This window comes from Trichogramma pretiosum, unplaced genomic scaffold (genome assembly GCF_000599845.2).
Source record: "Trichogramma pretiosum strain Unisexual culture from Peru unplaced genomic scaffold, Tpre_2.0 scaffold126, whole genome shotgun sequence".
NCBI lineage: Eukaryota > Metazoa > Arthropoda > Insecta > Hymenoptera > Trichogrammatidae > Trichogramma > Trichogramma pretiosum.
In genome coordinates, this window is record NW_019641676.1 from 213,976 (window position 1) to 240,289 (window position 26,314).

The 26,314-nt window shown below is 42.0% G+C and overlaps 5 protein-coding genes across 6 annotated transcripts in view; 2 read left to right on the plus strand and 3 right to left on the minus strand.

Moving 5' to 3' along the window:
* Positions 1–200: 200 nt before the first annotated feature.
* Positions 201–3,728, minus strand: LOC106656941 (eukaryotic translation initiation factor 3 subunit A-like). Its single transcript, XM_023460711.1, has 5 exons — positions 3,468–3,728; positions 2,018–3,288; positions 594–1,950; positions 370–519; positions 201–285 (listed from the first exon to the last, which is right to left on the minus strand). Exons 1-4 carry the CDS (start codon positions 3,517–3,519, stop codon positions 416–418), a joined length of 2,784 nt encoding a protein of 927 aa, XP_023316479.1. The 5' UTR covers positions 3,520–3,728; the 3' UTR covers positions 201–285; positions 370–415.
* A 140-nt stretch (positions 3,729–3,868) lies between these two features.
* LOC106657005 (vacuolar protein sorting-associated protein 33B) lies at positions 3,869–6,391 on the plus strand. The gene is made up of 6 exons (XM_014378234.2): positions 3,869–4,202; positions 4,283–4,494; positions 4,560–5,066; positions 5,140–5,370; positions 5,430–5,755; positions 5,819–6,391. Exons 1-6 carry the CDS (start codon positions 4,045–4,047, stop codon positions 6,080–6,082), a joined length of 1,698 nt encoding a protein of 565 aa, XP_014233720.1. The 5' UTR covers positions 3,869–4,044; the 3' UTR covers positions 6,083–6,391.
* Positions 6,392–6,498: 107 nt separating this feature from the next.
* Positions 6,499–10,340, minus strand: LOC106656876 (eukaryotic translation initiation factor 3 subunit C-like). The gene is made up of 11 exons (XM_014378033.2): positions 9,972–10,340; positions 9,751–9,863; positions 9,551–9,683; positions 9,192–9,476; positions 9,038–9,120; positions 8,434–8,966; positions 8,147–8,356; positions 7,928–8,081; positions 7,163–7,852; positions 6,897–7,100; positions 6,499–6,825 (listed from the first exon to the last, which is right to left on the minus strand). The coding sequence occupies exons 2-11, from the start codon at positions 9,841–9,843 to the stop codon at positions 6,565–6,567; spliced, it is 2,646 nt and encodes an 881-aa protein (XP_014233519.2). The 5' UTR covers positions 9,844–9,863; positions 9,972–10,340; the 3' UTR covers positions 6,499–6,564.
* A 79-nt stretch (positions 10,341–10,419) lies between these two features.
* LOC106657119 (E3 ubiquitin-protein ligase MIB2) lies at positions 10,420–15,819 on the plus strand. Its single transcript, XM_014378436.2, has 8 exons — positions 10,420–11,006; positions 11,183–11,831; positions 11,906–12,407; positions 12,489–12,701; positions 12,791–13,254; positions 13,345–14,026; positions 14,096–14,432; positions 14,505–15,819. The coding sequence occupies exons 2-8, from the start codon at positions 11,374–11,376 to the stop codon at positions 14,795–14,797; spliced, it is 2,949 nt and encodes a 982-aa protein (XP_014233922.1). The 5' UTR covers positions 10,420–11,006; positions 11,183–11,373; the 3' UTR covers positions 14,798–15,819.
* A 34-nt stretch (positions 15,820–15,853) lies between these two features.
* The window catches only part of LOC106657118 (midnolin homolog), a 45,925-nt gene continuing 35,464 nt past the window's right edge, over positions 15,854–26,314 (minus strand). Inside the window, exons 3-7 of one of the 2 annotated variants that reach the window (XM_014378434.2) lie at positions 21,015–21,784; positions 20,397–20,917; positions 19,260–19,705; positions 18,536–19,073; positions 15,854–18,437 (exon numbers count right to left, since the gene is read on the minus strand). In XM_014378434.2, the coding sequence (XP_014233920.1) occupies positions 18,172–18,437; positions 18,536–19,073; positions 19,260–19,705; positions 20,397–20,917; positions 21,015–21,784 (2,541 nt within the window). In that variant the 3' untranslated portion in view covers positions 15,854–18,171. The remainder of the gene's footprint in view (positions 18,438–18,535; positions 19,074–19,259; positions 19,706–20,396; positions 20,918–21,014; positions 21,785–26,314) is intronic. The other variant, XM_014378435.2, reaches the window with a different exon arrangement.

Sequence of the window (26,314 nt, forward strand, 5' to 3'; positions counted from 1 at the left end):
TGCGAGTGATGACTCACTTGTCTTTTAGATCATAAGATCGATGTAGTCGTTCGTAATGGTTAAATAAAAAAACTTCACGTATGACTTTACCAGAATTGTAGTAAAAGTGTACAATAATTCTATTATTGATCGTTATAACGTAGACGAAATTGAAGCAAGCAAATATAATTTTGTTAAATGTAAATAACTTTAAATAGATATGCAAGTGAAAAAACAATTTATTCAAATCAACAATAAATTCATCAATACATAATTATTGTTTCCTTTTCTTTTAGAAGATCTCTCCTGGAACAAAAAAATAAATAAATTATTATTCGTGTCTCTAAAATATCGCGTAAGATAAAAGTAACTTATCCAAAGAAGACTTACTTTTCGATCTCTTCGATTTGATAAATCGCGAACCGGTGCGCGGTTGTTAGTTCTTAGGCGCATTTCTCCAGTTCTCCATTGACCGTATGTCGCGATCTCTTGGTTTCATACGCCAAGAGCTGCTACGGTCAACACCAGATTCTCCTCCCACTGTAAGATAGATAAACGTTGTATAATTTACAATGAAAAACTCGATGAGTTTTAAAATATCAAACGGCTCCTACCATTCCTTCTCCAACTGGAAGATTGAGGTCTGGCTCTCTCTGTATCTTCCAATTTTTTCTCACTCGCAAGTCGTCGATCGATCTCGGATTGTTTTTCGAGTTTAGCCAATCTCTCGGCTTGTTTGATCTCTTCATCTCGTCTTCGTGCATTTTCCACTATTTCTCGCTGAGCCCTCGCCTCCTCCATGCGCTTCCTCTCTTCTTCCATCCGCTTTCTCTCTTCCTCCGCTCTCTTCTTTTCGGCGGACTCGATGATGTACCTTTCCCACTGGAGCCTGCGTTCGATCTTTCGCCGAATCTTCCGCTGCAACAAACGCTTGGCGCGTTCTTGCTCGAGCTTCGCTTCGTAGGCGGCCAATTTTTCCATGTAAAGTTGCTTACGGTTGACCATGATTCTTTCTAAAAAGCCACTGGCTGCCTCTTGCATTTTTGCGAGTCGCTCGCGATCAGCCATCATCCGGTTACGCTCCTCGACAGCGGCTCGAATGCGTTCAGCTTCTTGCTGTTCCCAGAGCTGTTTCGCTCGCTCGGTTTTTTCCTCGATAGCTTTGAAGACGAGAGGAATCTCCTCGGAGCGCTTGGCGCGCTCCAGGTAATCGACCTTTTTCTCTTGAGACTTGAGCTTTTGCAGAGTCTCTTTGCGCTCTTTTTGCAATTCTTCCATCTCGCGAGCAGCGATTTGCTCGGCATCGAGCTTCTTGATTTCATCTTCATCGAGCTTTTTCAGGAACTTCTGACCGTGACTCGTTCGCGAGATTTGCTGCATCTTTTCCTTCAACGCGTGGTCCTTGACTTGCTGAATCTCGGACTGCTGACGTTTGCGTTCTCGCTCTTCTCTCTCCTGCTCGAGGCGCTTCAGTTCGGCCAATCGTTGTTGACGTTGAATCTCCTCTTGGCGATGCTCTTCCTCTTGCTCGCGCACGTAGTGCATATGCTCGATGTACTCCTTGCGCTCTTCGATGATCTTGTGACGCCCAAGAATACGCTGGTGTTCTTCCCCCTTCGTGTCGTGATAGTATTGCACCATCCGTGAACGGAGCTCTTCGCGCTCTTGTTTCTTCTTGTTTGGATTAATGATATCGTTGGCGCGATGGAACACCGTAGCCATGTTGACCAATTGACATCTGATCTGCTCGGATGGCATAGCTTGCAACACCGGACCATCGGGACGATCCTCGCGTTGGGCCTCGGACAAGTCAACTCCGAAATGGATGCTTTTCTTGCCATGATCGATACGTATCTGCATGTCGTTGTAACGTACGCAATCAACTAGAAGACGTTCGAGATGAAAGACGTCGGTGAATTTGGCCAACTCAATCAATCTTGTTGATTGAATCGTTTGGTAGACTTGCGAAATCTAAATTGAACAAAACATTTTTGTTAAATGAAATTTCAAAGTAATGTCTATTAAATAGTATTCATACCTGGTGAACAAATCGAACAAGTGTTAAGTCTTGCAAGGCTGGAATATACTGCAGTAATGGGCTTGATTCATCTTGACGCAGTTGGGCGACAACAGATTCAACATTACTGCACAGTTCAAGTGGTTGAAACTCCACTTCCAACCAGTTGTAAAGGTCCTGAATTTGACGGGAAGCAAGGGATAATATATTGAGCCGATCAATATCCTTTAGCAAAGAAGCTCTGGAAGGAGGTTGGAGAAATCCAAGTAATGCAGCAAGCTTTTGCATTTTCTCTTGGGGGCTTTTATCAGTTTCAATAAAACAATCCAATTCTGGATGAACAGATGGCAACGGAATTGATAGAATGGCCAAAATAACTCTATCAGCCATTTCCTGGAGTTCCTTCGAGGACATGTTTTTCTTCATGTCTCGTGACAAGTTGAACAATTTCAACAAAGCTCCTGCATGGAATACATGGTTGTCTGTTTTCCAGAAAACTATTAGCAACTTTTGGTAGTAATTGGCCATGGTTTTTGGAAATGTCAATTTTTTAGAAATACTCATTAAACCATGGATATCTTCAATGGTTTTGTAGGCTTCTTGATAGAGTTCCATTTGAATAGCTGCCTCGAATTGCATCATTCTAGTTTCTCGATTGAGTTTTTGTGTTTCTAATTTGTTGATGGAGATATTAGATGGCATTTGAGGTACTTTACTATATTCCAGATGTTTGCGCAATTTTGTGCATAATTTTAGGAATTCAGTCTTGCGTTCATACTCCAAACAAAATGCAAAAGTCATACAAACAATAGTATGATACAAAATCTCTAAATGTGCATTAGTTTTTAACAGCTCTATACATAAACAGTAAGATTCCCACAAAAATCTGACCCATGGAGTCAAAACAGCTCTATCACTTCTGCTTTTGTCATCATTGCCACTGACAGCAGAAAGTAAAATACTTTCTGGAGTAGCCATATTATCAAGATCATCAATGTCAATTAGAGCTTGTTGACTTTGCTTTCGAGCTGCTTCTGTTTTTTCATTAGCCAGGCGCAAATAAAACATAAAAGCATTTTCTACGCTGATGACATTCACAGCTTGGAACCTATTTCTGTACTGGAACAGAACCTCTTTAGCAATGGCAGGTTTCTTTTGCTCTACACAGAGTTTTAAGATTTTGCATACAATTGGTTCAAGAACAGATTCGTCCCAGTTTTTGTTCCATTTTTTATTGAATATCTTTAGCAGAGTGTCAAGAGCTCTTTCATTCTTGCTTACTTGAATGAGATCTGTAAATAAAATATTCGCAGCATTAGAAATATGGAAAAATCATAAACGCCGTGAGTGCCAAGTCATACAAGTAATAATTTCATTTAATCTGCCAAGATTTTTAGAAAAATGATCTCCACAGATTCCATATGGAATCTATGCATAGTTTATTCGAATATAGATCATTTGAATAAATTACCATTAGCTTCTTTGAGCGCATTCTCCGGCCTCGGTCCGTAGTACCTAGCCATTTTGTTGGCAAGGAACAGAGTTCGCAGTTGTGTCAATATCTTTCAAAGATGATTTTCCTCGACACAACGAACATGCACACAAGAACCAGACAAGGACGAGGTTTTTCAAGAATGCGAAGATGAAAACTTTTTTTCATAAAAACCCTTAGCATAGATTGTATGCAGAGTCAGCCTCATACAACCTAGGCCAACACCGGGCGACGAAAAATTTAGATCTGGGGGTAGAATGTGTTCAGCGCGGCGCAGCACGTGGCAACGTAAACGATCAGCTGTCTGCTGTACGAAGTACGCTTGCCGCGCGCGGCGCTAGTTGTGGTCGTCGAGAGTTTCCGATGACAATTAGTAAGAGTAACATCACTACAGAGAATAAGGTGCGGGCATGAATGAAAACTTATGACACGACTTGGTCTTAGTCTGCATCAAAACACATATCAAAACATGAAGGAATGTAAATAAAAAAAATTTCTCTCCGTAATGTGCGGTTGAAATTTTTTTCCAACTGAATAATTCATTTCGACGAAAAATATGGATACGACGCTGAATGACCGGCTAAATGCATTTCAACAGATTAGCCAAAGAAAATTGGTTGAAATTTTGGATGCTATCGCTGGAAAAAAGGATTTTATAATTGAACAAAAATTGATGAAAATACTCGATTCTTTTATCGGTGTCAGTGTTTTAAAGTAAGTGACAGTTCGATGTATGATTCTATTAAAAATTTCTGGTACGAGAAACTATTTTTTAACATTTTATTTTTATTTAGGAAATATGGTGTGGAAAAAATTTTCAAATTTGCTCAAGGATTAAAGCCAAGTCATAATCAACGTATCTATGCTGTTTCTTGTGATTTAATTGGGTGCCAACATGTGTTTGATCACATAAGATCTGAAAATACTCAAACATCTGGTTTAAATAATCATGTGTTAGTAGCTCCATTTGTTCCTATCGCAGTAAAAAATCTTTTGGAAGAGAATGGTAAGATTTGAAATGATTAATTTTTGAATCTGTGTTACATTTTCTAAAGTCTAAATAAATTACAGGATTAACTGGTTTAGTTACATTGAGGCCCTTAGCTTGGGAATTCATCAAAACAGATGGAAATGTTTTATCATTAGAAACGCCATTGTTTACAGATTTATATTACCATAAAGATACCAGACTTCTTCCAGCGATGGCTAAAGCCCTTTGGTCATTGCGAATGGTTTTAGGAGCCCCTAATTTTACATTCACAATGGGTAAACATAGTCAACAAGTTTTGAAAATGGTATCTGATTTACACGAATCTCTGGGTACTCCAAGTCCAAAAGATGAGTTTGGAGCTTTAATAATAATGGATAGAAGTCAAGATCTTGTTTCAACTCTCTTAACACCAGTTACATACTTAGGTTTAATTAGTGAAGTAATTGACATAAACTTAGGTAATGCAACTCTTGGTAAATCTCAAACAAAATTAGATCCTAGTCAAGATCCAGTGTATAGCGAAGTAAGAGATAAACACTTCAGTGATGCCTTCCCAACTCTGCGTACTAAAGCCAAATCTCTTAAAAGTATATTTTATTAATATAATTATTTATTATTATGCTATTATACTTTATATTCATATTGTACATGCATTTTTAGCTGAACAAGAAAATATGCAATCAATGAAACTATCAGAAATGAAGCATTATGTTCAAACAACACTTCAGAAAACAGCAAAATTAAAGCAACAACTTGAATTTCACATCTCTGCATGTGAAGCAGCTGTAAATGCTTTAGCCTCCCAATTTGAAGATTTGCATTCAATTGAAAATTCAATTCTTGATTGTTCCAAGAGATCAGAATGCTTAGAGTATATTCTTAAAAACATAGGTAAAGAATTTGTAAAAAAAGCTTATACAAAGTTATTGTAAAACATAAATATTTTTCAGATGATCATCCATACAGAAGTTTGAGATTGTTTTCCTTACTATCAATTGCAAGTGATGGTGTGACAAACAGTGAAATTTTTCCCATACAGAAAGCACATTTACATGCTCATAATTATTCAAATATACCTCTTTTCTATAAAATGGAAACAGCTGGTCTTATCAGCACAAAATCTGAAAATGTCCTGAAAAGACTACCTAATTGGACAAGTAAATGGGTAGCGAATGCCAAGCGTTTAAAACTATTTCCAAACCCATCAAAACCTTTAGATTTGAAAGGTCCTACATGTCCCAGTTATGTTTTTAGCGGTTCTTATGTACCTCTCATTGTAAGTAATTTGCATACAAGAATTATAGTCATTGTTTTACTTTCATTTACTTGTTTATTACAGGCTCAAATTCTAAATGTTGTAAATTCTCAAATAACTGATCCAAAAAGCTTTGAAGACCTAGCAAATACAGTTGGAAGTAGCTACGGTGGAATTCAAGGACCAATACACCCACAAACAGTGGTGATTTGTGTCATAGGTGGAATAACTTACAGTGAAATTTCGGCTTGCAGATTGATTGAAAAAGCTGCCGGTTTACGATTAGTTTTAACATCTGACTGCATAATTACGGGGACAAAAATTATTGAAAATTTGCAAAACGCATGACAAAGTGTTTTTAAAAATGTTGTTTATTTTTTAATATGAAAAAAAAATTTTATACACGTAATTGAAATGTTGCTTTTACGAATATATTATAAATAATGTATATAAAATGATGATTTTTTGTAAATGACGATCGTATTTATTTTTTACGAGATAAAAGCTTTATCACTGTCAGTCGATAAATTCAAAAATCAATCCTCCTCTACCGGAGTAAATTATTTGTTGCCATTTTATTATCATTTAATAAGCTTAATGCCTGACTATGCAAGCGGAACATTCTAAGCGCATAATTTTTATGTGTATTAATACATCTAGATGAATAAAAAAGCTGAATTACAAAAAATATACAATTAATTATCAAATACTATTGTGTTGATAGCTTTCAACGTTACGTCAACATGCATATGATTGACATTTGTTATTTTACTATCAATGGAACCACTCCTAAATTAACTCACAAAAAGTAAGAGTCAATGTATTAAAAATTAATGGTTATTTCTATTGTCATCGCCGCGATTACGATCGCGATCGCGATCGCGTCTCTGACGTCCTCCCCAATCTTGTCTATTAAAGTTGCGATAGTTTCCTTGATTTCGGAAGAAGTTTCCTTGCTTCGTTTCAAATATTCGCTCGTTGGAATCAACGAAATTGTTGACTTTATCGGTGAGTTGCAAAGCCAATGACTGCAAACGACTCGGCTCGCTACGATGCATAACGACCGTCTGCGTCGGATCATCCAAAGAAGCCTGAAGAAATAATAAAATTCGTTATGAGGTACGAAAAATAAAGCGAAAAAAATTACAAATGTTGCTTTAACCATTAGTTCCTCGTTGATGATCATTTTACTGATAACCATATGAACTTCTGGTTTCGGTAACTCATACAATTCAGCCAAAGTTTGCATCGATATTGAATCGTATACGTGTGAGTAAGTGAACAGGTACGTCCTCAAAGCCTCCTTTTTGATAAGTTTGGAGAGCATAGCCCTCACCTTGTCAGCTTGATAAAATAAATCCCAAACCTGAGAATTACATTCCGTTCAGTTTGAGATCAACAAATGATTCCTTGACATTTTTAACAAACCTTGGCATTCATTTTTTCATTGATAATGTAGTTGTTACAGGCGGTCCAGTTGCCGTTGCGCATGGCCTTGGAAGCGGCCACAACGTGCTCCCTCATGGATTCCGGAGGACCAACCAAAGACTGGCGCTCGCTCGATCGTAGCTGCTGATAGAAAGTCTTGGAGATCATTCTTCTCCTGGCGTCGAATTCGTGAGCGGCCATGTACGGGATCTCGATGAGCATCGCCGAGACGAGATACACGCACTCCAGCAGCTCCAAATTGATGTGCATGTGGAACGGCATCTGACGCTGCTTCTCGATCTTCTCCTGCTCCTTGCTGCGCTCGTGCTGCCTCTGCGGCAGCAGACCCTGGGCCAGCACCTCCTTGACCTTGCCGGTCATCATCAGGTCCAGCAGGCAGGCGTGGGCGTCCTTGATGTTGGCGTGACGGAACGCGCACAGGCCGAGATGGGCGACGGCCCGATTGTACAGGATCTGCGTGGAAGGATCGGAGTGATGAATGGTCTCCTGCAGATGCGACATGAGGAACAGGTCGCGGGCCTTGAACCAGTTGTCGTGCAGGGCGTGATGATAGACGTGGGACAGCATGGCTCGGGTCCTGATGCGATTGGTCTCGTCGCGCGAGTAGATGTACTTGCACATCTTGTCCATCACTTGGACTGCGGTGACGACGTCGTCTCCGATTTCACCCTGAAATACAGTTAGTTATAGACCACGAATGTATAAAACCTTTTGTAAATGATTTAAATAGGAACAGATATTTACGTCTTTTTGCTTCAAAACATTTGGGTCGAATTTGTAATACAAATGTTCTATTTTACGAATGTAAATGCGGCAGAGCTCTGACACGGATCCTTGTCTTTCAAGATATTCTTGAACTTTGTCAATAGTAGCACATACTTGTTTTTCATCCTTGAGTCTAGAATTTATTTTTCGATAATATAAATAAAAAGTAAAGTCATCAAAAGTAATTAAAATTAGTACCTTTCAACATATTCATTACTATGAGGATCACATTCTTTTAGAAGCTTAATGAATTCCTCATCTAATCTTTCCACCAAAGTGAGTACGCAGCCATGCAATTTAAAAGGTGCTTTCTCATATTCCTCTTCATCTTCTCCAATAGACTCAGCAATGACGATGTCAGTTGTACTCAAGAGCAGATTCAACATTTCCGTAATTCGCACTAAAAGTCTGTAAAAAATAAATTTTCAAAAGTGAATATCATTAAGTAACAAATATGAAATAATTATTCAGGAGGCAACATTTACTTTGACCAATATTCTGGTTTCATTGCATCGGATACTTTTGGGTTGTAATCAAAGATAGATGAGACAATGCAAAACTTTATCTTTACTAATGCAGCAGTAAGATTATGATTTTCAGCAATTGCTTGCAGCTCATGCAACAACTCAATCTGTTCCCTCCTGTCAGTCCTTTTTTTTCCACGAGCAGCTATAATTTCATTCAACTTTTTCAAGACAGCAACTGTATTGATTTCTTCATCTTTAGCAAACATTTTAGGTTTCTCAGATGGAATGGCAACTCCTCCTTTAACAGTCTCCCATTCTCCTTCTCCATCATCTTCTTCACGTTTGTGTCTTCTATCTTTTTCTTTTCGGTCTTTACGATGCTCTTTTCTTATTTGTTTCTGTTCTTCGTCTCCATCTTTTTGTGCTGTTTTTCTGAAATAATCAGGTCCAGCCACTGGTTTATCATCACCTGAGCTGCTAGAACTCTCATCATCTGAACTGCTACCCCAATCTGAGTCACTATCACTACCATCATCATCAACAGCTCCTTTCTATAAAAAGATCATGAAATAAATTTTTGTCTGATAATGAATTATAACAGATTTGAAATAAAAAATCTTACCTTGAATTTAGAAGCATCTGGAATGGGTTCCTGCTTCTTGAAATCTGCTGCTTGATCATCATTGTCTTCAGATTCTGCTTCATCTACGGACAATTAACAGAATATAAATTATTTAGTTATAAATTGTTTTTCGGAATAAGAAACTGAGTATTACCTTTAAATTCTTCCTCATCATCATCCAGTGGATTTTCCCTAAATGTTTCAATTTCCTTTTCAAAATACTCTTTGATATATTTTCTTAGCTTCTGGCGCAAAGATGTCAATGCCTTAGAGTTTGTTTTTGACATATTTTTACGCCCTTCTCTGTCTTCCCAAACTTCCTTAATGAAATCATCAATCTCAACCAAGATACGCAGATAAAAAACTGGAGTCTTTCCATTTTCTTCTTTGTTAATGACAGTCAATGCCTTACTGTACGCTTTAGTCAAATCTTCAAAAGCTGTAAAAAAATGACCATACTTTTAGATAATCTCACTATGAAAGAATTACACGTAAAAAATTAAATACACTTACTACTCAGCATGGGATTGATATCCTTGATTTTCTTTTGATTTCTGATCAACTTGATCAAATTCGTAATATGTTGATACTTTTTTTCTTTGGTGGATCTGACCACCCGCTTGGTTTCTTCTTCTTCGTCGCTGTACTGTTAAAAATCAATATCGAACGTTGTAAATATTTATTTCATAAAATTGATGAATTTGAATACTCACGGTAAAAGCTGCCGCCGGCGCGCGTTGAACCTGCTCCTCCTCGGACGAGCTGTCAGACTCCGAATCCGAGCCAGTTGCGAAAAAACGACTCATGTTTTGCAGCTTGTCTATATCTGTGACAGTACAGTGTTGACAAACAACAACAGTTTATTATCACTCACAGCTTCGAAATCAACTGTCATTAAAATTAAGTTATAAAGTAGATTTCGATCGTTACCTACCCTTTCTTATTTATAATTTTTCACAAAATTATGCCAGCTTTGGACGCGTCGCATGTAATTTCGGCAAAACACACGTCTGCGGATGCACCGCAGATCTAGGTTAAAGGTGGAGGCTCCGCAACCGCTTGGGTGCCGGATCATCAAACAATCCATCATGGTCGATGGAAGGGTGTGTATACAAAGGGGGCGCTGATCCAGCCAAAAATATTAGAACAAAGTTCAATTGAAATTGGCAATTTTTAATCAGCAAGCCTTCCACCCGTCCAAAGACATCCATAGCTGTGAAACATTTGAATTTGTAAACATTGCGCCGCGCTATAATCATACATATAAACAAATCAACAACAATCGCATGGCGGCGAACTTTCTACTTTATCAATCGACGATGTCTGCGTGCGTAAGTATTTGCAAAAGTCGAAAATAATACGAGTGGGAGTAGCCGCAGCCCATCTGGTGGAGTTGCCATACATATACGCACACACATACGGGCCTCGCGCTATTCGCTGCTACGCTTGTGCGCTGGGGTTTATTATGATGATATGGCGCGCGTTGATGGGTACACAAGTCCGTATCGTGCTTGTACCACACACATGCAGAATATAACCGAAACGGGTAGTGTGTGTATATCATGAGTCGCGACGTGAAGCCGTTCCCCGCTGAACGACTGCTATATTATACACAAGTATACGACAGCGAAATAGCACACACGTATGGGGATACGCACACACGTACGAACAAGCGTCAAGTAGCGTATAATTATAATTCAAAGCGAGTTTAGATGTGCCGATAATTAATTATACACGCCGTCGGGCAGCGATCCATAATAACTGCGTAATGTTGACGTTAAGGCAGCAGCGCATCGCGGTAGTCGTCGTTGATCATCGACTCGACTCCGATACAGTACGAGTGGATCGAGCTCCGCAGCAATCGTTTCGACCTTTTTCAGTGAGCAGCAATAACACAGTGTTGAAGCTTGACCATAAATGAGCTATATTACGATCGTGCCCGAGGAGCGTCTGCTTTCCAAACTTCGAGGTTTGTAATATCTCTGGTCTGTCTGTGTGTATGTGTTGTTGCATCGGTGCGTAGTGTTATCGCGATGCGTGCTGCTGTTGAACTCGACTTTTCTAACGTGTGGAAATAATTATTGCACGTCCGCTTGATTCATTACGAAAGCGAGCTCATATCAGGTTCTTTTCTATAAAATGCAGCTTTCCCATCGATCTCCATGGATCTCGAGCGATGATTCGACGACGCGACGAAGGGGAAGAATCATCATGAGTGCGAGCAGTGAGTCATACGTGATCATTTTCCACCCTTATCGTCGTTGTGCTGCTAGCTGCTGTCATCGTCGACGATAGAGCTAGATACACACGCACGCACACACACACACAGAAAGAAGATGTTGGAGGTGGGCCTGCGCGTCGTTCGCGGCAAGGATTGGAGATGGGCCGACCAGGACGGCGGCGAGGGTCACGCTGGCACCGTGGTGGAGATTGGCAAGCCAGCCAGCACGACTCCTGGTGGAGGAGGCACGGCCGCAGTGGCTGGCTCCAATGTCAACAGTCTGGTCGACAAGACACCGGACAAGACTGTCATCGTACAGTGGGATCGAGGTGTCAGAAGCAATTATCGCATAGGCTACCAGGAGGCATATGACCTGCTGGTATTTGACAATGCAGCTGCAGGAGTCAGACACCCCAACATTATCTGTGATGGTTGTTCGGTGCATGGTATCATTGGCATAAGGTGGAAGTGTTCTCAGTGCTCGGACTATGATCTCTGCACTCAGTGCTACATGTCTGATGTTCATGACTTGGAGCATACTTTTATTAGATTTTTTACTTACAAATCCGTAGGGTGAGTAAGATTCTTATTTTTCTTCTAATCTTGTTTTGATCTGTCATTGTAAACCATTTCTTATTATGATTTAGGGTTGACTTACCTCCAAGAAAAAACTGTACAAAAATACTCTTGAAGGGAATATTTATAGGAGCCAAAGTGATGAGAGGACCAGATTGGGAATGGGGCGAGCAAGATGGTGGAAGAAGAAAGACTGGCAGAGTTATAGATATACGTGGATGGGACAACGAGAGCTGTAGATCGGTAGCTACAGTCACCTGGGTGTCAGGAAGCACAAATGTTTATCGACTAGGTTACAAAGGTTGCGTAGACTTATCCTACATAGAGGAAGCAACCGCCGGTACTTACTATAAGGAACACTTGCCTCATCTGGGACATCCTCAGAACATGCAAACCGTTAATAAAAACGTCACAGGGAACGCAGTCAACATATCAAACTTACCCAGTCCCAATCACGTACAGAAATTTATGGTGGGCGACAGAGTCAAGGTTCTCATTGATATTGAGACTTTGAAGGGTATGCAGGCGGGTCATGGTGGTTGGAATCCTCGCATGGCCGATTACGTTGGAAAAGTACGTTCTTAATCCTCGCTCTTAATCGCTCGATTATCCCCTGAATAAATTAAAAAAGTGTCCCTCTCGTTCCTTGCGTAGATCGGCACAGTTCACAGAGTCACGGATAAGGGAGACATCAGAATACAGTATGAGGGCTGCAACAATCGCTGGACGTTTCATCCGGGCGCGCTGACGAAGATCGTGAGTCGCGAGAACTTCAAAGTCGGCGACGTCGTCAGAGTGAAATCGGACATGAGCGCGGTCAGGCACTATCAGCGAGGTCACGGAGAATGGATCGACGCGATGAAAGTCGTAAGTAAAGAAGCAAAAACAACAATAAAAGTAAAAAAAAAAAAGAAAAAAAAGCAAACGATCTTCACGACTCGTGAACGCGATTACAGGTTCTCGGAAAGACTGGCAAAATCATCAAGACCTATCCGGACGGCGACGTGAGAATCGAAGCGGGCGGTCAATCCTGGACGTTCAACCCTCTCTGCGTCACCCTCGTTCCAGCTGGTGACTCTTCTTTACTGAACGAGTCTTTGAATTCTTCGCACAACAACAGCAGCAGCAGCTCGCCGGCCAGCGGCAGCAGCAGTAGCAACGCGACGGACGTCGAGGTCGAGAAGCTACTGCGAGACGCGGTGCGCGGCAAGGCGGCCATACCCGCGATCAAGGAGTTCCTGCGCAAGCATCCGGGCAAGGTGGACGCTCGCGCGGGTCCCAGCGGGGGTCGCAAGACCTGTCTGCAGGTCGCCGCTCATCAGGGTCAGCGTGAGCTGTGCCATCTGCTTCTCGAAGCTGGCGCCTCGCTCACGGTCACCGACGACGACGGCGACACCCCACTGCATTACGCGGCTTTCGGGTAATTCTCATCGAGTTCGCGTTTATCGTCATTTCTGAGAAATCAATGTAATAATTAATGCACGCGAAAATGCGATGTATGTATACGCAGCAATCAAGCGGAAATAATGGAGCTGCTGTTATCGCGCGGTGCCGTGATAGACGCCGTCAACAACGGCCTGTGCAGCGCCCTGCACGTAGCCGTCAACAAGCAGCACCCGGAGTGCGTGAGGACGCTGCTGCGGCACGGCTGCGACGTCAATCTCCAGGACTCGTACGGCGATACGGGCCTGCACGACTCCATCGGCAAGGAGTCCACCGAGATCTTCGACGCGCTGTGCTCGACGAGCCGCTTCGATTACACGCTCAGAAACAAGCGCGGCTTCAACGTGCTGCATCACGCGGCCCTGAAGGGCAACGCCAGAGCCACCGAGCGACTGCTGATGCGGGCCCGGCAACTGGTCGACGTGAAGAAGGAGGACGGCTTCGCGGCGCTGCATCTGGCCTCGCTCAACGGTCACTGCGACGTCGCCGCCAAGCTGCTGGCGGAGAACATCGGCAAGGCCGAGGTGAATCTGCGCAACAATCGCGGCCAGACGCCCCTGCACTTGGCCGTTTCGCAGGGCCATTTGGCGCTGGTGGAGCTGCTCGTGGCTAGGCACAAGGCCGACATCTTTTGCCAGGACGAGGACGGCGACACGCCACTGCACATCGCCGTGACCAAGTGTCGGCAGCACAGCAGTTCGACGATACGTCACTCGTTGAATCCAAGGGTCGTGCCGCATCTGCATCAGGTATTTGCTAAGTGTTAATTGTTATAAAGTCCAGCTGCGTACTCACGATATTTGTCAAATTTATCATAGGTTTACTACGAGATAGTGGCTCAAGGATCGAATATGCCGGCGTCTGAACTCTTAGTCATCTGTTACTTCTCATCGAGAGACCCGACCGGTAATTTACTTCAACTGCAAAATAAAGACGGCGAATCGCCGCTCAGCTTGATGCTCGCCGACCAGAAACTCGCGCCTCACGTCGATTTTGCCCGAGCTTATAAATTGAGACCGAGAGAGCCTCTGCCTTCGAGTCGGCAAGATACCATCGTTGTGGAGATGGGTGGCTTGCATATCGCCGACGCCAATTGTACCGGTGAGGTGAATCAACTGGGACGCAACGACGGCGGTTACGCCACTCGGCTACAAGGTAAAACATGACAAGCAATCGCCAAAGCGAGAATAGTAATTACATTTTGAATTTTCTTTTATATTTTAATAGACTCTCAATTGAACGAGGAAGAGCTGAAGAAAGAGATCGAGAAGGAGAAATCGAAGAGTCGAAACTCCGAGATGAACGACAAATTCGACAGGGATAAAAATTTGGAAAGGCTGCGATACTTGGAGACGAGGATAGCCGACCTAGAGGACGCCAACAATTGCGGCATCTGCATGGAGAAGCAGCGCAACGTGGCGTTTCTGTGTGGCCACGGCGCCTGCGAGAAGTGCGCCGCCCCGTTGACGACGTGCCACATGTGTCGCCAAACTATTACCAAAAAAATCAATCTCTACTGAAACTACATATACAATCGATTTTTTTAACAAACTGAACTCATATCTATAGGCTTTAACGTTAGGTATTTTAAATAGAGATTTGCATTTTTTTTAAATTCGCGTCGTTTTATTCGACTGACGCACATCCTTAGCTAGGCTTTCATTATATTGTGAATAAGAAAAATAATAAACGCTGTAATGAATTTTTGCAGCGGCTGACTGGTGCAATTAAAAAAAAAAGAGAGACAGGAGTCAATTTAATCAAATCTACGGACACAGATAAAACAACAATCTTTAATCGCTATCGCCCGCCCCCTTCCGCTGCAGCTGTGCAAAGCTAAGACATTTTTTATACTTACCCGCTGACGGATGCCAAAAAAAAAATTAATTTGCGTCGCAAAAATTTTTCAAAGCGCTTTTTCTACGTTGTAAAAAAAATCCAATCGCGAACTTTTTATAGCATATACCGTATCGTGCCATAATTGTAAATTTGACTTGATTTTTACATTTGAAAGAAGAAAAAATAATGGTGAAACGTGTAGAATTAGGGCACTTTTTTAACTTGATCCTTCCCGTCCAATTGTACGCGCCACTCCATTGAACCTTTTTGATATTATGTTCATTGATCGTTTTTCAATAATCGACAATTGATTTACGATTGTGTCTCTTGTCTTGTGACTCGATTTTTTTCGAGGTTCGTAATATTAGTTATTAAAAGGAGTTCGCTTTGTAGATGAAAAAAATATTTTTTAGGAATTATTTATGTAATACGTTTTCGAGTGAATTTGGGAGTGTGAAACTTTAGGAAATAAATATTAAATTGGTATTCATTTCAACTTGCACTAAATCTTAGTGTACTTTTATTAATTTTTATAATCGATGCACTGCTTTATTTTATTGTACATTATTTGTAAATATTATCTCAAATTGTTTTTAAACTATATTTTAGTTAATATCACTGAACGATTTTAGAAATTTCAGAAATATTAAAAATTTTTCACATGTACAGAACAAAATTTTTTAAAATGGAAAATTGTTCGAAATATTGGAAAAATAAAAATTACAAATTTAAATAACTTTTTAATGCAGCATTTTTGATTTATTGACAGCGCTAATCGAAAAACAATCAAAAAAGTATTTTCTAATCGTATCGCGTGTATACGAAAATTGTACACTTGCTTTTTAACCTTACACCAAGAAGACCACGGAGTTATCTTGATGATTTTTTTTTCTTTTTATAATTGTATTGTCATCAAGTTCATACTGCGATTAATACAGAAATTAATCAAGATATAAAACTGTAATTGCGCCACACAAAACATCGACAGATTTCTACAATCACATGTAGTATAAAATGATAATTTAATAAAGGAAGTTTAAACAACTAATTGTTTTCCTAAAAATATTGAAATATTTAATAAACTCAACTCGAATACATTTTTGCATTCGTAATTATTAACAACTAATGCAGCATTATATAATACACATCATATAATATTACACTAGTCAATATTACTTTGAAGAAAGTTTCTCCTGCTTCTGTGATCTCGATCATCTTACAATCTTTCAATATTATATCACAACGAAAGAACAAGAAGAAAGTAAAGTTCTTGCTTTTTAAGTAAAAAAAATTGCTTATTGATTCAATTACTAAGAATGATCAAGACTAAAGCTTGGACAAGCGATCTTTCAAGAACCGAATTCAGCTAAAGCAACTTTTTAGCGCAATAACAACGATTATAACAAATAAGCAACATGTAACGCCGTGGTCAAGACGCCTAGATACAAATTCAAGCAAAATCGCAGTTCGACTATGTACTTGACTTATCAAGCAGTTCTCATTCATCATTTTGGTACTCGGACAAAGTTCAAATACTTTTATTATTTACATTACACTATCTTCATTGGTGGAAATGCAATGAAAATATTTGTATAGCTATTTATGGATAACCAACGTCTCGAGCTGACAATAATAATGATGATAATAATGATGACAATAATATTAATGAATATCATAATAATGATAGTAATAATAATAAGACAGTACAATAATAATTTGCCTAAGAAAAATCTATAGTTACACCTAGGAAGTGATGCGGTATTTAGTGCCTAATAAACTTGAACAACCACAGTAGCACTCACAAGCCATTGAATTGAATTTTTTCACGCTACTATTTTACATGAATGACCATGAATGTGACAATGGTTCAGATTTTAAAAAAAGGTTGTCATCAATCGAGCAAAGTGGTCCATTTCACATGCGAGTACGCAATCGCGGTTGGAGGCTTTCAGCAGATTAACAAGAAAACAACAAAACGATCAAAAATTCTGCGTCTTATGTTTTTATATAAAAATTATATTCATGTAAGATGTACTTTATAAAAAACAAAGTAACATCGTTTGAGTGAACACTTTTGCAATATTATTTTTTTCATTCAAGTGAGTGTACGTGTATGACTGCTCGGCATATTTTACGTTCTGTATCTTATTCCATTAATTAACTACAATTCATACATCAGAAAAGAGGCTTGGAGTCCGCTCACGTAACCAAACGTAGTTACAACTTCTCTAGAATTTTTCGTAACAATAAGCCATACACCATAGTAACGATGGGTATTAAAAGTTGAAATGCTAATACCACCTCGCATCGTTGGAGGAAAACCTTTCTGTTGGACGTGGTTGGGCGTCGATTAACTTTTTTTCCTTATTTATAATATAAATATATGTGAATTAGCAGCATATAGGTACACAACGCTTAAACAAATAAACAAGTGGTAGTTTTTTTTTTACAAAAAGGAACAAAAGCGTCACAGCACACAGATATAGAAAGATAGAAGGTGATACAATGTTAATTTCGATGATGTGGTGCAAGATTTTCAATTTCCTACACCAAAGCCTCGATATATCGATTTCTTCAATTATTACAAACATATAAACCTACTTTGCATAGTTAATCATAGTACGCCAACTTGGTTGCGTTGACTCGCTTTTCTTTTACATGTATTACAATTATTTAGCTAAACTTAATCTATATATTCATGTAGTATTTATTTATATATTTATATATTTATAATATGTATATTGATAGCTTCTGCTTGTTGCTTTCAAAATGATCAATCGATCATAAAACCTCAAATTGAGTTTATTTAGCTACATTTTGGTCGTGCTTACAATCGATCCTCACAGGAAGACGTACGAAAAATACGTCATTTAAAACAAAAACAAATAAAAAAACAAAAAAAAAGGATAATTATTTAATAATGTATCCGACCACATACGGGCTGTTGTAACCGCAATGTTCGTATCGAATTTTATATTGGCGAGGTTCACTTGAATCAGTGATACTACTATTTTCTTCCTCAAACGCACGACTTTGCAATCGTCGACTGCTTCAACTAAGCTATAACGGGTTCGGGACTGCAAGGTTGTAGTTCGGGTTCGCTTTGGCCGTCGGCCGTCGTTTTGTTGGCGTTCGCACTGGCCGCCGTCGAGGCCGAAGCCGAGGCGTTGGGATCCGGATTTGGCACCGCCGCCCATTTGGTCGTGTAAGGTGCCGCGCGAGCTTGTCGCCTCGCGCGCATCTTCTCGCGTCGTTGCTCCATGACGAGACGGAGACGCTCCATCTTTCCCTTCGTTGCCTCGTTTTCTCTGGACAGCTCGTCTACGCGAAAAAGAAAAGTTTTGATTAATATGCAATTCCCTCTCTAAAGCACAATGGGAAAATAAAGAAAATAAATATAAGTTAGCGTGCGTACGAACCATTATTGTGCGGCACAGCGTCGGGCGACAATGGATAGGCATTGTTGGCGTTACTACTGGTCGAGCTGAGCAGTTCGATCGGCGTTGGCTGGCCAACGATCGAGGTGACGGGCGCGTTAGCAACGAACTGCACGGCATTGGCAACGGGAGCCACCGTGGACGAGGCCGCCGCAGACGCCGTCGCGGAACTCTGCGTGGCCGTCGCCGTAGAGGAGGAACGCTGATGATGGTGATGATGATGGTGATGGTGATGATGATGATGGCTGCCACCGCCATTACCGCCGCCGCCGCCGCCGCTGGACGAGGACGCGGCCGCCGCCGGCCTGTGATACCTGTAGTGGCCGTTGGGACTGGTCGCGGGCGTGGCGCAGAGCAGATCGTTGAGTATGTGAATGATCGTGCTGATGTCACGCTTCGGTCGGCCGTGACGGTCTTGCAGGGCCGGATTCAGGGTGCCGCTGAACGTTCCGGTGTAGACGCCCTTGCCGTGATGATGCATGCTCTCGATTATGGCTCCCTGGCGACGCTTCGCGTTCTCCTGCGGCAGGAAAATGAAAAAAAAAAGTTAGTTGGGCGTCAGTCACACACTCACGTACATCTCTCTCGCTTTGATTAGTCTGCCGCAGAGCCCCTTACATACGTATACACGTACATATTATACAAAGGGGGTGCCCCGCGTTATAGGTACGAAGGGCTTGGCTGAAAATCGATCGCGCATACGTACCTCGGACGACAGCTGCTTCAGCTTCTGCGTCAGATTTCGCGAAGCCTCAACGAGGGCCCGCGTGTCGAGGGTGGGCGTCGCTGCATTGGGGCTCGCCGCCGCGGCAGCCCCGCTCATCGCGACCGCCTCGGGCAACGTCATGTCGGCGGCGGCTGTTGCATGATGATGATGATGATGATGATGATGATGAGCCACACCCGGCGCCATTGCCCCGCTGAGCTGAGGCTGCTGCTGTTGCTGCGGCGGCTGATGGTGATGCTGCGCTTGATCTACAGTCGCTGCACCGCCGCTGGTCGTCGTCGCCGACACAGCCGTCTGCTGCGGGTGCTTTTTCTTTGGCAATTTAACGCAGTCGCATTGCTGCTGATTGAGGGTGACCGAGAGCTCGGACGCCGGACTGCTGCTGCTGCTGCAGGCCTGCTGTGCGTTGCAACAGGGCGATTTTCCTGCGATAAAACAAGAAGCGAAGAAAATCAATGGAAATTCAAGGCAATTAAGAGAGGGAGATATGATGATGATTAATTACGCGGCGCGCGTTCGCTTACGTAAATCGAAGCTCGCGGGATTTCTCTCTCTCTCTCCCGGTCGAGGGTGTGCACTACGTAGCGTATACATACATCGTACATATAGATGCCTCTGCTCAAATAGAATTAATAAACCGAAGCCAAGCAGGGAGAGAGAGGCACAACAAGAGAGAGAGAGAGAGCTGAGCCCCGCTTTTTGAAACCCCTTAACGCGTAGTACTGCGCACGAAAGAATTCCGCATGCGAATGGTCGCATTTATAAGCGTTGACATGCCATATTCCGTATAGGGCAGCTGTGTATAGATTTTATTCACTAATATTACACGTTGTACAGAGAGATAGATAGATATATAACAGGTGTATTTATTGAAGAGAGAAAGAAGCTCGGCTGGCGATGATTATCAGGCTTTATCTCGGTAGGTCTCTCGCTCGCCAAGAAGCCAAAGCGGGATGATGCCATCTCTCACTCAGGTGCTTCCTTCTACGTAAGGTTTTTTTTTCGCGCGCACACACATATAGCGTCTCTGTGTCTATACACAACACGCGCGATACACCCACGCTACGCGCTCAAAGAGCAACTATATAAGAAGAAAAAGAAAGTAAAAATGCAAACCTTGGCTGTGTTTGCGCGTGGAGGGTCGCTGCTGCTGCTGCTGCTGCTGCTGATGCGTGGTTATTTGATGCTGGTGATGGTGATGGTGGTGATGATGATGGTGATAGGGATGCCTCGCCGACATCAGAGTCTGACGGTAGCGCGGCGACGCCCGACCGACGGACGACGTGGATGCAGCCGTCGACGTAGCCGACGATGGCGTAGGCGACGAACTGGCCGCGGGCGAAGACGCCTGCTGTTGCTGTTGTTGCGACTGTGGACAGAAGACGATCGTGGGCGAGGTCGGCGTGCTGGGTGGCGTCGGGCTCGGCGTGTCGAAGACGCTACTGCTGTTGCTGCTGACGCCCGTAGTAGCGGTGGTGGGCGTCGTCACCGGTGACAATAATTTGAGCGGTTGTGGCTGTTGCTGCGGACTCGTCGATGTACTACTCGTAGCAGACCCGCTGCTGCTGCTGCTGCTGCTGCTGCTGCTGCTGCTGCTGCTGCCGCTCGTCGTGGCGCAATTCGACGACGACGGCCGCCTGAAAACGTTTAAATGCACACGAGAGAATAGATTAGAGGAGCTTCGCAGAAACCGTATACATTATAACAGCAAAGAAGAAATTTTCAGGGGCTTACTTGGAGACGGTGTGAATCGACGAGTCGGGAGTGGCCGACTCCAAGGACGTCAGCTGTTGTTGCGGCGAGGGTTGTTGAACTTTGCAGCCTGCTGGAAAACTGGACGTCGACGTCGCGGACGACGACGACGACGACGACGATGTGACCATAGGCTTGTTGCTGACTTGTTGCTGCTGCTGCTGACTACCGGCGCCGCTGGGCGGCACCTGGGCCACGACGCTCGTCGTCGCGGGCGTCACCGTGCTCAGCTGCAGCTGTATCAGCATCATGTGATCGCCGAGTCGCATGGTGAGATTGAGCGGCGCCTTGCCCGACAGAAAATCGTTGACCTGCGAGTCGCTCAGGCTCTCCAGTGCCTGCATGACCGACTGCTCCGGACGCTGGGCCTGCAAGCAGAGCGTAACGCTATGCTGTAGCTTGTTGTGGTGGCTGCTGTTGCTGCTCTGCCCGTAGACTTCAACGCTATTATTGGGCGTAGCAGTAGCGCTAGCGATAGTAGTAGTGCCAATAGGAGTAGTGCTTGTTGTTGATTTTGTTGATGTTGATATTGTTGTTGTGAATGCAGGAGGTATTGGTATTGTTGTTGTTGTTGTTGTTGTTGTTGCCGCCGACGCCGAAGCTGCCTTCGTCGCCGCCGCCGTCGCCGCTGCCATTGCCGCCACCATTGCCTGCACTCGGGACTTAAATCGTTTGCGCAGCCTTTTCCAATTTGACATGAGGCCCAAAGACGACGGGCTGCTCGAGCGGCGCGGCCGATAACGCGCGGGATTCTATATTGGTGTTTTAGAGGGAGGCTCACATTATATTTTTGCAGAGAGAGAGAGAGAGAGAGAGACAGAGATTGAGAAAGAGAGATTGAGAGACAGCACGAGAGTGATGGAATTTGTGTGCGGGTGTGTGTGTATTTTTTCCGCGCTTCAATGTAGTCAAGGGGTTTTTCCATAAATATTTTTAAACGAAATTTAAATTGAGCTTACTTTGTAAAAAGTTTATACCGCATATTTTACTTACAAACGAAAAAATAAAGCAAACTATCGAGCTTCGTCAAAAAAATCTCTACACCGTCTTCGTTATTCACTCGACATTATCATCCAAATTGTAATAGTCCTTTTTTCAATAACAACTCGTGAAAGCTACAACCCATCTAGTCATTTTTCCCGTCACGAACTTTGGGTAAACGATGCCAACGAGCTTGAGTAGATATTTTTATTTGCATTCGAAAAGAAGAAAAAAAGACTCACACACCGGACATTGATTCGCAAGGAAACGTTGGCAAAAAATTGGATTATTATAGTCAAGGGCTTCCACGAAGCACAAGTTTTTAACCTACCCATGAATACCTTCAAATGCCCTTTTTTCGTCCCGTTCATATCATCTCTCCATCAACCCCGAGAGAGAGAGAGAGAGAGTATTTTTCTGCACTTTTTAAAGTCTTTATATATAGAGAGAGAGAGCTTTTTTCCCGAAAAGGCATCGCGCGTAGCAGCAGCAGCGCCACCGCACCGCACCCGCATGCAGACAGTCGTATGTAAGCAAAAGCGCGTTTGAATGAGTTCGGTGCTTTGCACTGGCTTCGGCATCCTTTTAATTTCATTAGCCCCGTACGTATATAGTAGCAGTCGCCGTCGATATACCGAGCTTCGTATCGCGCGTTTTTCGCCGTTTTTCGCATTCACAAATATTCACACTGAAATTTCAATATTTTCTTGCTACAATCACGAGCGATATACGACTTTAATTGAGTGAAAAAAAAGCTCGAATGATCAAAACGATTTTTGCTTGGTTATTAGTATGTGAGTCATGTGAACAAAGAATGAGCAGGAGAGAGATCAGATAGAGAGAGAGCATAAAGAAGTAGAAAATTAATCAAAGACATATCATGATTTTTTTTTAGTTAAATCTTTTTTTGTTTTGCGCACGTGTGCGACTATCAATACTGCCGGTTTATTTATCAAAAAAAAAAAAAAACAAAAAAAATATTCCCACATATATACTGCACATACACACATTATACGGACACAACGAGATGTATATAGCAAAGTGCGTGCGTGTGTATGTGTGTGTAGTGTAATGTACCAAGACCAACGGCAGAGCGGCAAACAGCAGCAGCAAATAATGCCGCACAAACGCGCGTCCACGTAACATCTTTCTCTCCACCTGCCCGTTCGATGCTGTGGCTGGTAGTAGTAGCCATATTATACAGGTATAGAAAATCTGTATGTAAGTTGTATGCAGTAGAGAAGATCGAGTCCTCTCTCTACCTCGTTTCAATCTTATTTTCCTTATCGCGCGCGGCGCGTGTGGTGGTGGCGGCCGGCGGCGACTGCGGTACGCGTGTATCGAGAGGCATATATTAAAATATACATACGTATACGCACACACGCCACTTGCACGTGTGTGCACGTGTATAAAATAATGTATACGTACGAGAAAAACAAGTTGATATATACAGAGAGAGCGAGAAAGAGAGAAACCGGTTAAGCATACAGGCGGCGGCGGCGGCGGGTGCGTGCAGGGATTCGCGAAAAATTTTACAATCTTATCTGCACCGGTAAGAGAGGAGGATGAAAAGAGTAAGAGAGAAAAAGAAAAAGACAGGTAATAAGTGTATGTATGCATTTGTGTGTGTGTGTGTGTGTGTGTGTGTGTGTACAAGCTGCGTGCGTACTCCCTCCGAAGAGGAGGTAATGCGCCTGTGGGCTGTGTATCGTCGTCGTTGTTGTTGTTATTGGTGCTGTTGCTACCACCGCCGCTGCCGCTGCTGCTGCTCGATCGACGAGGTGTAGTTGTTCTTTATGTTGGTAGTGTGTAGAGAGGCATCGTGTTGAGAAATTAATATATTTCAAACATGCGGTTATTTGTACAATGACGAAGGCGAAGGAAAAAGTTGTTGAGCTCTCTCTCTCTCTCTCGTGCAAATTATGTGCAATGAATCACCACACTACTTCGCGCGCGAGAAAAAAAAGAAAGAGATAGAAGAAAAAGTAGAAAAAAAGAGAGAAAAAAAGGGAGACGTGTGGAATTTCGAGTTGATTTTTTTCCATACATCGATAATAATATTCGCGTCCCTGGACCTCAGCTCTCTCGTGGAGAAAGGAGTGACGCAGCTAAGATTTTGTAAGGAATGCGCATGCGACTGGAATGAATGAATGGAAAACTAGTGCCATTAAGGATGGCGTGTAACGTCGTATATATTGTGTATCATGCGGGGTTGTGTTACGTCTCTACTAATGCGCAAAAAGCTAATTAACCGATAAAAAGGCGCAAAGATGGAATGAGAAAAAAAAATAATGGTTTAAAAGTCGACTTGTCCGTTGCCTTGACATTCCGGGTCGACGAGTTTCTCTCTATATTCTAGCGCGCGTTACATGCCTATAACTATGTAATGGCATTACATACCGACGCTATCTCAACTTCGAATGTCTCTCTCGAGCGAAATGAAATTTTTTCTTTCCCAAGGGGTGCAAAAATTTCACGATTCTTATAGGTTGGGGGCGAAGAGGATACGAGCGGTTTTTGGCGTCAAGTTGAGAAAAGCTTCTTCGCGCGGCAGTGGCAGTGGCGACGGAGCAGTGGTGGCTACCATGTGTTCGCATAATGTGCGTGTTTCGTATGCGTCTCGAGTGTATAAATGCGTCGCGATGATGAAATGTGTACACACACACAAACAGACACACACATCCTCGACACCTGTGCACGGACTCTTCGGCCACAATAATGCAGCAAGGCTAATCATATATTCTTTTGTATGTCTTGCGACGACGACGATAGTATAGCAGTATGTAACAAATCACGCAAAAGAAACAGGAGTCATCGTGCTTTTCGTATAATTATAAAATAAATAAAAGAGTAGAACAGCAGAGTTGTAGTGGTAGTAGTAGTAGGCAGCGGTGGCGGTGGTGGTGGTGGCGGCGGTGGTGATGGTGATGGCAGCGGCGCAAAATGCGAGCGGCGTCGGCAGCGACGAAGACGACGTTGGCAGAGCGTCGATATTTTTTTTTTGTATTCGTATTATAGCAGTATAATATAGTAGGCAACAATATTATAATATTCAATCTTTAAATGCATTGTTTTTATAATGTGATAATGAACGTGTGTAGGCGTAGTGCAGCCAACCGCACCTCATTTTTTCAGCTACATAGTAACATATATTTGTATGTATGTACGTATACGTAGAAACGTGACGAGCTTTCTCCACCCTCTTCTATTCGCGCACGGTCATTATACTTATGTATACGCACACGCACGCACGACATACATCTATGTGAGCAATTCCGGAATTTAGTTTCCAATTTTTCGACTAAAAACGAAAAATTTTTTTTCGTTGGTCGCATACTATTGGGTATTGTTCTTGAAGGTCCTAGTAAGCTAAAAAAATGAGTGAACATGAAATTTGAAGATAGGTAATTTTTTCTGGCTACTTTTGTGTTTTAGGGCCCGAGAAGTCATGTTTTCGCGTAAATACGACGATTCACTCAATTTCCAAGTAGCTGAAAAAGTATCAAAACTCTTTTAAAAAAAGTGACTGACTACTCCATTCGATAGGAAATTTTCTCAGCTTTCCGATGGCGATTTCAGATTTTTCGATACATTGCATATTCATCGAGAAAATCATCACCAAATCTGCCGAGCTAAATATCTCGAAAAATTCAGTACGAAAAAAGTGAACTTTTTGGTTTATTTTTGATTTTTTCTTATGAAAATTAAATATTTCCGAAAATCTGATACTACCATGAAAAAGCTGATGAAAAATCCAGTCGAAGCCATATTTTCATTTTTTTTTCCGTCAAATTACAATGATATACAAGCAAATTTCTTTTACTGTGTTCGCTGTTTTCTGTTACGGAACTGTTTTAAGGGGATAAATGCAATAACATGAAAATTAAGGATTAATATTAAAATTTTTTGTTTCTTATGCTAAATTATGTTTCTACAGGTCCTTTTACGACAAAAAATTTTTCTGTAGTTCCTTTTGTTATTAAAATTCATCCAGGATTCATATATATTGAATTGTATTTTTTAAGTCCTTGACCGCATGATTTTGAGAACAAGAATTATTCAATTGGATTCCCTTAGGTCTCAAAAGTTTTGTAATTAAATTCTTTTCCACTTAAGCATAGCAGAATTTCAAGAAAAGGCTTGGAAATTTTTATTCATATAAAAGTACAAAGAAAATGACAAAAATAGCTATTTTAATAACGCTTATTGCTATATTTGGAGATGAGTAGATTAAAAAAGTAACTAAATAAAAAATCTGCTACACTTAAGTGGAAAAGAATTTATTACAAAACTTTTGAGAC